At 36.3% G+C, this 12,392-nt stretch overlaps 1 protein-coding gene across 10 annotated transcripts in view; it reads left to right on the plus strand.

Annotated features, from left to right (window-relative positions):
- Positions 1–12,392, plus strand: part of TCF4 (transcription factor 4) — a 340,304-nt gene that overhangs the window by 100,274 nt on the left and 227,638 nt on the right. For all 10 annotated transcript variants that reach the window (XM_023531161.1, XM_023531162.1, XM_011361117.2 and 7 more), the window contains one exon: positions 10,693–10,754. In XM_023531161.1, coding sequence (XP_023386929.1) covers positions 10,693–10,754 — 62 coding nt within the window. The remainder of the gene's footprint in view (positions 1–10,692; positions 10,755–12,392) is intronic.

A 12,392-nucleotide genomic window follows, 5' to 3' on the forward strand; every position in this document is an offset into this window, starting at 1 on the left:
AGTCTTTTGTGTGCTCAAGCTTTCTCCCTCACTTTTTGACTGTTGCTAGTTCATGTGTATACCTGATCTCTAAATGTGGGAACATATTCTTTTTAAGATGTCAGTTTTCTTCCCACTTTAAAAACTTTTTCGGTCTGTTATCCACTTTTATTTTCCTTTTTGCCAGTTTACGAAATCCATACTAGATTTTTTTTTGTCTGTCATAAGCGCACTTCTCTTTCTACTTGATTTTAATTGGCAAGTGCTCCTGCTATGGTGGATCTCCTTTTTCACACAGTGGTCTGTAGAATGTATTGCAAAGAGGCAAGGGACAGCCATTCAGGGCAGCATTGACTCTGGGATGGAGTATCTAACCTGGCTTTATGCATTGCATTGATTTATAAGTAGGTTGCTCAATATTGTCTTTATCTTGGCTGAATTCTTCAAAGTTAATAGTATAATATGTCTTTATTTATTCTAGTCACTGTCCTCCCCACTCCTAGCACTAATAATTTTATTCATTGAGGTGTCACTAGTGCATAAATAAACAATTGAGGAATATTTCTTAACTAATTCAAATAAAACAGGAATTTCAGTCTAGTTTTGTATTTATTGCCCTACATTTCTATGGTTTTAAAAACCAGTTGATCACAGACCAGAGGATCTTTAAGGCTGCCTGGGAAACTATTAAGAGTTATCAATGATATGAAGTTGGGGGGGTGTGGATGTTGAGGGAATTTTCACTTTTTACTTTATACACTTTTGTGTTTTAATTTTTTTCAATAAGAATATAATTAAAAATTAGTTGTAATGGTCTTAGAGTATTTCTCTATAGATTGCTGATTTAGCTGTACAGGGAAAAGCTGTAATTAAACAGTAGAGAATTCCCACAATACTTTGACCAGGTGATGAAATTAGCATAACAAATGCAGGGAGCAGACCACATGCCATCATGTGGCTCTCTCTGCCTGTGATATCCTGGGAAAGACACAAGGCAGCTCTTGTAGTATTGTATCCACCTGAATATAACCATGAAGAAGCATCAGATAAAATCGAATTAAGAAACATTCTATAAATAACTGGCCTGTATTATTCAAAAACACCAATATTACAAAAAGAAAAGAAGACTGAGGAACTATTACTGATTAAAATATATGAAAGAGATATGCTGATTAAATGCGGTGAGTAATCCTGCATTTCTTTTTTTTTTTTCTTTTTTTTGTGAGCTTGGTTAAATTTTTATTACACTTGAGATCAATTGTAATTCATGGACTGTGGATTAGATAAAAGTGTATCAATTGTAGATTTGCTGATTTTCATAACTATACTGTTTTCATTGTTGAGAAATGCACACAGAAGTACTAACGGATAAAAAGACATGACTAATACAACCTACTCACAAATGGTTGAGACACAACCGATTACATAGTTTTAACAGCATTGTAATTATAAACTTTTTAGAATAAAAAAGGTAAAGAAACATGGGAAAAATTTAAAAATATATGTATATTTTGAAGTTCATGGAGGATTTTGATGGTTAGCCACATTTGGGAATCACAAGCCTAGATTACATGTTATTGTTTAAGAAAGAGTTGCTAGAATCATTTTGAGATTGATCAGGTGCCACTGGATAAGTAGCAGAAACTCCCTCAAACTTGGAGTGAAAGAGTGAAAATTGACTTTGTTTAGTTTGGGGATGTGAACTTGGTACAATGTTGTATTCTTTGTGAGTTTCAGTCTAGTCTGAGTTGACCAGGTGACTTACTGTTCTTTATATGTCACAAAGATTAAATGTTCTTCAAATTCCATTCTCTCACAATTCTGATGATCAAAGTTGTATTTGTATGGTTGAATAGCATACTGTGTATTTAGGCAAAACACATTGTGTTGAGCTTATTGAGTAAAAATAAAGAGATTTCCCCCCTCATCCAAGCTATTACACTTTCACATTTGTAAAGTATTTCAAATTCATTTTTAATGGACTACTTCCCTTCAAATACATGTGGAGATAGATTTATAAATTGTAAACAGTTTAGGCATTTTTACAGATTTTCATTGTATGTGTTTGATACTGATTTACCTCTTTTTAATTGCAACAGAGATAAAGAATTAGTAGTTTAAAACAGTAGGAACTACATGTTCTGCTGTGATCAAGGAATTAGATAATCTGGCTTGTTTGTTTAAGGAGTCTGTATCTTGAGACTTTTATAGGGCAGTATTAAAGCTCTGAGCCTTCTTATTATGCCAATACCCAGAAGATTGCTTTAATGAGAAGTAAAGGGCCTTTTTCCAATTACAAGGGAATAACTGTATTAAGTTCCTGTGTTATGTCAACCTGCTTTGATTTGATTACTGCAAAAGAAATGGATTTATCTGTCAGTGTTACTTAATTAACCCTTCTCATTGATGTTTTGCAGAGTAATATAGTGTGGTTTGCACATTTAAGTCTAAATACAAAGAAAATTGGCCTAAAAACTAAGACATGACCCCTAAAGATAACATGGAAGATTGATTGTTTGTCATTGCCAGGTCAGAGGCTGCAGCATTAAACATAGGTGGAAGATTGGGATGTTGAAAGGATAAAATGAAAATCAGTTTATGGGAGTGATTATTGTAAGAAGAGGGACTGTGCTAGAAAACTGGATTTTAGGAAAGATATTTGAACATTTAAAACTATTTGGCTTCATCAATATTTGTCAAGCATCAGGAATAGGAGATGAGGTGAGACAAGGAAAAACAAGAGACACAGACTTTGTTTAAGTATAAAAGGAAAGAGAAGAAAAAGAAGAAAGCAAGAGGAATGGATGCCATTTGGGAAAAGTGGACCATTGTGGTTATGCAGAGCAATTATAGCCTACAAATATTTCAATTAAGCCAGCAGCCCTTTCCCAGAGCCTCACAAATGGTACCCTAGGGAGAACAGAGTTCTAGGGGGAAAAAAGAAGAAAAGATAAAATTGTTATATATTTCATCTTGGCTCCTTTTGTCTCTCTATTGGAATAAATGTAATAAATTATTTATCAAATAGGCATTTTTAAATATCAATTTGTACATCTTAAGTCATTATAGTATAATGGATTTTACAACATAAAAATTACATGTTTCAGTTGAAAAATACATGTACATGTTAGCAGAGATATATTCTGTTCTATTATGAAATGAAACATTTTAAAATTTATACCTTTGTTCTTTGATGTTTTATTTTCTGAAGTACCTGCTTTTCATTTCTCACATTTTGTGATATATATTTGAAAACACAGCTTTAAGAGGTACTAAGCACCTAGTTAAACATTTTCCCAAATTATATTCACTTTTAATTTAGATACTTGAAGGTTATCTATGTAATATTGGAGTTAGATTGTGTTTCAAAGTCTATGCCAGCTTACTTCTAATTGTTATTCTCAACTGATTTTGAAATAAATTCCCCCTCCCCAACATTATCTTTGTAAAACTGATTTTTATTAAGTGCTTTTAGATCAGTTACATTTCAGAAAATCAGAGGAGGCATGTAGAATTCACGTTATTGTACTCTTGCCTCAGTTGTTCATGGCTCTTGTTTCTGGGCTCTTGCTTAGAAAGATGAAATCCAGAACAGACTGACTCCTCTTTAAGAGGAAGTCCCTTGCTGGTTCGTTTCACAAATTTGAAATGCAGGGACACTAAATAACACCCAAGTCTCCATATTTCAGGTTAGATTATTCAAGTTAGATTGTCATCGATATTTCCAAAGTATGTAGATTGACATAAAGACTTCAAGGTTACCTTTGTCTAAGTTTTATAATATTACTCTACTCACCTTGAGTTTCAAAATAAGGAATACTACTGGCATTTTTAGAACAAAATAGTTATGCATTTTATTTAGTTACTTTCATATTATCTAAATTTCTTTTCTCGTTTTATAGCACTGAAAAATGCAATTAACTCCATATTTTAAATATCTGAGATTACTTAGTGTACATGTTTGAAAAATAGTTTATTTTGAACTTAAGGAAAATGGTACTATTTTAAACGGTTTTCTAAAGCAGCGATCCTCAACGTTTTTGACATCAGGGACTGGTGCTCCTATGAGAATTTAATGCCTTATAGGTGGAGCTTAGCAGCTGCAGATACGGATGGAGCTTTGCTTGCTTGACCACCGCTCAACTCCTGCTGTGGGGCCTGGTTCCTAACAGGCCACGGACCGGTACCGGTCCACTGCCCAGAAGTTGGGGACCCCTTTTCTAAAGGACGCATTAATGGAAGTTTAAGTTGGAGGTGAATAAAGGCTAAAATATTGAAATCACTCCCCTCTGAACAAGTTTTCGCACTATACTTTTTCCCTTAGTATGTCCACATTTTACCCTTTCTTACATAAATTATAAGGACATCTTGTACTTAACCTCTGAGTTTTCAGGTTTGCTTGATAAGGAAATCTGTAAGTGCTGAGAAGGCTAGTGTTGACCACAATGATATGAAAATGGAAGGCCCAGGTCCCTGTTCTTTGTATTTGAAGGATCTTAGAATTTGATGGGATGCACTGCCACAACCCTCATCTTTTGCTCACTCAATTGGAGAACGGCTAGAAGTTTCTCGTCACTCACTGCTCAGGTCACTCATTATGAAGATATCTTGTTTCTTATAGAAACAAAAAGAGACGATCACGGTTTTGTGGGCATTGTCTATCAATATTTGAAATGCCTCAACTCTTCCTTCTTCTATCTTAGAACTCAAATTTGACTTCAGATTACTCCACTTAAAGCTCTTATTGTGATGGCTGCTAATGAAAATGTGCAGATCCTTAACGCTCTTTGCTGATGAAATATTTTGAACTCTAAATTCATCTGGCACTGACGGAGAGCATATGCCATCTCAGTTTGTGTGGAGGGCTCAGCCAAGGGTTCTTCCTGGACTAGGAAATTAGTAGGAGCCACAGATGTATGCAGTCTGTGAGTCTTCATGATGACATGGAGGATATTTAATAGTGCCTGTTGTAGAGCGAAAGATTTAAGACAGTGTAGACTTCAGCATGTTTCAGAGTGATTATCTTTCCAGGAAAAGCTTCACCTCAATCCCCCAGTGCACTCTGATTGTGTAGAAGCTTTCATCGGGAAATCAATATATTTCTTAGAAGAGCAGGATTTTGTAGACTCTTAGAGCAATGCAGAACACCCTTTTGGTTGTTTTCTGGCTTCATGAAACTCTAGGGCTTTGAGTATTTGGCATGATCTGGGCGTGATATATGGAAATGGAAAGAATCAACACATAATGCTAATTACCCCAAATCTTCAGAGTTAGGTAACTCTCACACTTGTTTATTTCCAATCAAGCTTAAACCTACACAATACTTAGTCTGTGTTCTAGAGTTGGGCCATTGTTCAGCATACATAACTTGTGATCGTGTATCATTTATAGAACATACAGAAATATGTTGAAATGGTGAGATAGAAAGGGGATATTCTAAAGGTAAATTAAGTCATGAAACAAATCTAATGCTTACTGAATTCCCACTGTGATTGTGCTGTAGAGGTTCATGGAGAAGGTGAGGTTTGTTTACTTACACGTATTGGTTATTTCTAAAGTCCAGGAGAATATTTGAAAGTCTCTCACCTGTTTAGCAGAACTGGTAGTCATTAAAAAGTGAGACTCAGCTTTCCTCAAATCGATCACAATTTTACATATTTATATGGTTTAATTACCTTAGATTTGGGCAGTATTAGTAAATTAGATTCTCATGGCAGATATTGATTACTGAGTATTTGCTGTGGGCCAGGTACTGCCCTAAGTGTTTATTTAGCAAGTATTAATTAACTTACTGACTTTAATAATAACTCCTTGAAGTTGGAATCCTATTATCCTCTTATCTCCTGTTAGATGCTTACTTTGGGTGGGTCCTGGGTTTTCACTTCTGTTCTCTTAGACCCAAGAGGCCATTAAATTTTCTAGGTTGGCAGATGTCCTCAGGGCAAAAATGTCTTTTCTTCCTCCCTGGGTTCCAGCTTTCACTTTGATTTTGGCTTGATAATTCTCACTCTCTAGTCAGCTCATTGGTACTATAAGAAGATTAAAATTATTTTATCCATCATTTTAAACTTTGTGTGTGTGTGAGTGTGTGTGTGAGTGTGTGTGACATCCAAGTATAGATGGAAATCTAACCCCTTTTTTACAGTTCACAAAAATGGATTCAGAGAGGCCTGGAACTGGCTCAGACCATAGAGCTGGTTAATACAGAGTTGCTACTAAAAACCAGGTCTCTATCTCAATTCCTGCAGTGCTCTATTTTCTGATATTTGTCTGGTCTGATAGTTTTGATCTCCTGGTCCATATAAGCAAAGTAGAAATTTGAGTAATCAAATGATAAGATTAATGAATGTGGATGGGAAATCATAGAGATTAAAAATTACGTCTTAATATCTTTTCTCTGAGTGGAGTATTTGGTTCTAATTCTACCCAAACCCTGCTTTGGTGTTTCGGTGCTGAAACGTCAGACATTTTAGAGGGGGCTTATACAGAACTACTCAAATACAATGAAAATTTGTGGATTGTCAGGCTGTCTCCTAAAGGAACTACCATTCCCATGAAAATTACCATGTTTGTCCTAGTTTTGGGTAAAATAAATAGGAAAAATCTTGAACAATCAAGTGCATTTCAGTCTCGTGGAAGAATACTTTCTGTCATCCACTTGCTTTTTCCCTTTCCCTCCTGCTGCCTAGGTTATTGTCTTTCTGTTATTGATCCTCATCTTGGATAGAGGGTGGCAACGGAACAAGGGAAAGGCTCAAGAACGAAATATTCAGACTGCTGCTATCCTTGGCAGGTTTTCATTTATTACTATGCGACCTTAATAGATTTCCTGAACAGTTTGTTTTTTTATCCCATGCTAACTGTGAATTTTGTTTCACTCTGCTTTTCTCATTCGGTAGAATTTTTATCTTCTCTAGTCCATCACAATGTACATGTTGATAAGCTCATAAGAATTTTATTGTTCTCCTACTTTTCTAATCTCCTGATTTCTTCAAATATTTCCTTTTTATGTTGTATATAATTCTATAATCTTTTGTGGACACAAGAATGGGCATAAACTCCCAAATAAATACATTCACTCTGTCTGGGGAGAAGTGACCGGAGGTCATATTTGAACTGGTCAAGGAGAGATCTGAAGTTCTTACCATGGGGACATGTATGTAGTGGAGGAGACCACTCACTGGCTTTTAGCAGGAGCAATACCTTTGTTGGCCAGCTCTGCCATTTATTGTCACCTTGGGAGAGTTTTCTATCCCATTGAAGCCTCAGTTTTTTCATTTCTATAAAATGGGGATACTGTTAGTGCATCAAAGTGCTTAGCGTATAGTGTCTAACACATATTTAAGCTCACTAAATATTAGTTATTTTTTGAGAGATGAAGAACAGTTCAGGCAAAGGGAATAGAGGTACGAAAACATGGAGATACATCAAAGTGTGTGCAGTGTTCAGGTACAGCAGTAGGGAGTAAGGACTGACCGAGTGAGGGCCATGTTTAGCATTTACATAGCAAGTGAGTCTGGGCAAGAACCATTGGGAAATAGATGTGATGGGAGCATGTTTTGAATGCTTCTGAAACTGGAAACCCAGGCAGAGATTTTAAGATAGAGAGTGAGATGGGCAACTGCTGTGGTGAGGGGCATGCATCTTGTCTTGTGTTCCCGATAGAGCAGGCTGCTGTATCTCAAACTCCTATGTACATGAAAATTACTTGGGAACCTGGATAAAAACAGTTTTTTGGTTGTTTTTTTTTTCTTGGCCCCATCTCCAAAGAGCAAAACTCACTAAGTCTGCAGTGGACCCTAAAGATGCTGATTTTTTTTTGAAATGAGCATGCCAGGTGACTCAGATGTGGGGTGGTTGTCAGATGCATTTTGAGATGTGCTGGAACAGTTGTTGAGGAAATGCATGCTAACTGGCAGATCTGATAAAGCTCAGTGGGGGAGAAGATAGAAATAAATAAAAGTAACATGTTTATATGTATTATGAGTTACAGATATCCATTCTATAGCCTTGTGTGTGCTTGCTTGGATGAATGAGCACCAGTTATACAGATATTTTTTTCAAAGATAAAATGTAATCAGAAATCATATGATTATTCAATTAGGTTTGGGAGAGCTAGAGATCTGTCCTTACCTTCTAGATCGAGCAGGAGGCCAAAGGATGGAAAAGTCTGTTAAAAAGAGAGCAGTAATAGAGAGGAAGGCACAGCAGCATGCGGTCAGGAAATGAGAAAGGTGGAAATGGGAATGGATGGCAAAAGAGCAGTCAGATTTGATTGGTTGGGAATCTATTTGTAAAGGAACCCAACCAGTATTAAACCTGTTTTGGAAAAGCTAGACTTCCAGCATTTTTAATTAGTGGATTGCTCACTTTTGAAATTGCCCAGTTGGGAATACTCAAGTTTTGATGTGTTTTATCTGCCTGCTAATTAGCAGGCTGCTTGATTGACAGTCATTTTTACTTTATTTTGTGGACAGAAGATGTATACGCGGGTCTCTCGAAACATTCCAGCTCAGGTCTGGGTTAAAATGCATAAGTCACTTTGTATTTAGAAAGAGTTCGTACTGAATTATAAATCAAATTCTAGTTTGTCTGTTCTCCAACTCGTTCTTTCTTTTTGCTCTTTAATATGATTTTTCCTCTAGCACAGGGATTCTCAGTCCTGGCACAATTGACATTTGGGGCCAGAACATTTTTTGTTGTTGGGGACTGTGTCGTGTATGAACAGGATGTTTAGCAGCATCCCTGGTTTCCACCCACTAGATGCCAGCAGCGCCCCTTTCCCCCCAAGCTGTGACAACTCAAAATGTCTCCAGACTTTGCCAAATGTCCCCTGGAGGCCAAAATTGCCCCTGGCGGAGAACCACTGGCCTGACATTACTTTCCTCCGTGTCTCTGCCTACTTTTCATGTTCAAAACCCTCTTTGAAATTTGAAAAGAGAAAATACGTCCAAATAATATGACATCTTATGGTAAAGATAGGGATTCAACTCCATTCCTGCATTATTTTTTGGCCAAATTGAAGAGTAGAAATCCCTCCAATTAATCCAAGCTGGCTGTTTCAGGTGAAAAGGAATCAAGGGGCATCAAACTTCTGAAAACCTGCAGTGTTTGAGAGATCTGGTCACTTAGACTCTCCCCCCCCTCCCCCCGAAATATTAGATTTTTGGTTAAGGATGAAGAGAACCATGTAGGCAACAAAACTTATTCATGTGAGAATTGAGAGGATTCTTCTCTGTGTACCTCGGTCAGCACATACCAGATAGGCCAGGAGGCTGGGCTGTTGAACAGCAAATTCGGGGAAGGTATTGCACTTTCTCTCCCTATTAGATGACTCCCCAGTGCTTTCTCGACTTTCCTTAAAGCTTATTGTTCCTGATTTTAGCTGTCCACAGGAGACATCTGTTTGCAGTTGCAGTACCTTCTGAAGCACCAAAAAAAAAAAAAAAAAAAAAAGGGAACCAAAATAATTCGTTTAAAAACAGGAAGAATTCATGTTTAGTGACAATAGTTGTTTTTTTATTGTTGTTGCTATTCCATCTCTTCAGATATTCTAAAATGCTCAAATGCCATGTACCCTACTGTACCCCAAAATCAATCAATTAATTATACTATGATTATTTCTGCTGATGATAAAACAGCAGTAATAAAAGGAATGACAGTAGTGCAGTAAGAGAATAAACAGTATCACTGAAATGTTAGGAAATACAATAAATGGGATTATGTCTGCTGAACCAGTGTTTCACACCTCCTCCTCCAGTTCTGTCAGAGGAAGTTTGTGATGGCCGTCTGTTATCAACCGTGATCAAAATAATAGAACAGTAAAACTTTTTATACTTATAAAGGGCCTTTCATCAAAGATCTCAAAGCTGTTTCTAAATATAGAGTGACTGATCTTTAAAACACTTTTATGTTTTAAGCACTTAAAATGATAACTTAGCTGTTACATCCTCCATCCTGAGTATTTGCCACTTGAAGCACTAACTGAGCGTTTAGTAATCTAGTCAGCATTAGAACTTTGCTGCTATAGGATTTAGAATTCCAACTTTTCCGTAGTTCATGTCGATCTCTTCACCATTATTTAGCAAAATAAAACATTGCTTTAACTACTGTAATTTCCATAGCTCAATGCCCAGATTAAAGACTGTGGGCCAGGTGGTCAAATCTATTTTAAAAAAATTAAAAATCTGAGACAATGTTGTCTTAAAAACCCTCGAAAACAAAATCGTAATATCTTTGTACTGGTGGAAATAGACAACCGAATTTTTGGGGGGGAGAGGGGCTTTTGAGTTTTAGAGTATTTTGGCATGGGTCCTGCCAATGTAAGTATGAATATTTACCTGAATTTAACTTTTTTTGTGTGTGTTAAGGTTGTGATAGTGTAGTTTTACATTTATTTTGTTCAGAAGATTTAAATAAAACTTTAAGTGCAGTTTCATGTCTATAAAAGTTGATGCTATGAAACACTGTGAAAGATGGAAGTAATTTTTATGTTCATACCTCTAGTTCCTGAGGGTCCAGTTCATTTCTGCTATGAATTTAAATGAGTTAATTTAAGTAGATGGGTCAGAAGTCACTATCATCGTAGTAGCCCCGTGCCTGATTCTTAATTAAAGGCAACAGGAGATTAATTTGAAACATTAATTTAAAAACGCATATACAAAAAGAAAGAATTATTGCAAGAAAGCCTAAAGAACTTTCTCTTGTCCCTAGATGTAGAAGACAGAAGTAGCTCAGGGTCCTGGGGGAATGGAGGACATCCAAGCCCGTCCAGGGTAAGTATATCTAATCATTTCTTCCACAACCAGACATCCCACATATGTAAATTGACAAACTGAAGGTGAGTTTCTCTAACGAACACACACAATTGCACGGATATATATGCATACTAAATTTAATGAGGATCAGCTTGTGTTTGGAATTTATTTTTCATTCTCTTATTGGATGCTATTATTGAATTTGACACCTGTTCCACTTCTGCTAACCAAAAGAAAAATCCTTTATTAAATATTTGGCCTTATGTTGCCAGTTATTGATGTAGTATTATAGAAAATTATTTGTTGTAGATGTCACACTTTGGAAAAAATCCTAGTATCTCTGTAATGTATTGGTATAAATAGACTACTGAATAATTCTAGAGACATAGTATGAAATTCTAGCCTACCAGTATAATCTATATAATATATATCAGTTGATTTCACTTTGTAAACATATTATTCCATCAGTAGTGCATTTGGTCACCAGTCGGGTTCATTCATTTATTTGGTCTCAGCATTTTGCCACTCCTTTCATGGTTTTCCTCCATGATTTGGTTATTAGTTTGGGTGTAATGGGAAGACCATAGAATGAGGTAGAGTGGGGTTGTTAGACAATATGTGTTCTTGTACGTATATGACCTTGGGCATGTCATTTCACCTCTTTGATCTTCGTTTTCCTAATTTGTAAGATGACGAAGTAGAACCAGAGGATCTTTTATGTTCCTTCCAACAACTTAAATATGTGTGATTTGATATATAATCTGTCTTCCTTCAGTTGAATCATTTCTAGGCCCTCTAAAATCCATGTCTGCTTTTATAATATACATGTAATACCCCAAATTAAAAATAGAGCACATAGCTAAACAAACATCTGCACCTCAACCAACCAGCTATATAGATAAAGCATTCTGTAGGGAGGGTAACATTTTACTCTTTAAGTGTTCACATAAATTTAGCGTGGGGGGAGGTCTCTATTTTGGCATAAGAGGCAAGAAAGGTAATCAAGCTGTCAAAATGAGGACATTTCAGCAAGCCACAGTTACCCATTTCCACCTGTCCTTTGGCCTTGTGGTTCTCGCTCTAGTCTTCAGAGTATAGCAGGATCTCTAAGCTTACCAGTAACTTTGTTGAGCCCTGTACCAGCTGTCGAGTTTGACATTCTAATGCGTTATATGGATGGGTTGAGGAAATCTTTCCTCCTCCTCATGTTACAGTCTGCATTTGCAGGAATAAATCCATTCCCCTGACAGCAAGTGTTGGAGATGAGAGCACTTCCCTCTATTGTTTAGTTCATTCAGACTTACTTAATTTCTTGTGATTTCTCAGTTTAATACACATAGTACTTTTAATTATATTTCTGAGAACGAGGTCCATTTAGGATCATTCTGACTTTTATTTAGTTTTCATTAATTGTCCTGCCACTTTTTTTTCAGGGAATATGGTGGTGAATAATTTTTGAATCGATATTTGCAATTTATGTTTTCTAAATTCAGAGAGTTTGGATGAGACAGATTACTGTGGTTGACTTGTACCTGTACTGTCATGCCAAGTCTCTCTTCTCTCTTCTTAAAGTGGTGATGCTATCAGCTACCTTGCAGTACTGTGCTGAGGTTTAAATTAGATAATGTAAATTAAGCTTTTGGTATACTCTTTAGG

Source organism: Pteropus vampyrus, unplaced genomic scaffold (assembly GCF_000151845.1).
Source record: "Pteropus vampyrus isolate Shadow unplaced genomic scaffold, Pvam_2.0 Scaffold62, whole genome shotgun sequence".
NCBI classification, from domain to species: domain Eukaryota; kingdom Metazoa; phylum Chordata; class Mammalia; order Chiroptera; family Pteropodidae; genus Pteropus; species Pteropus vampyrus.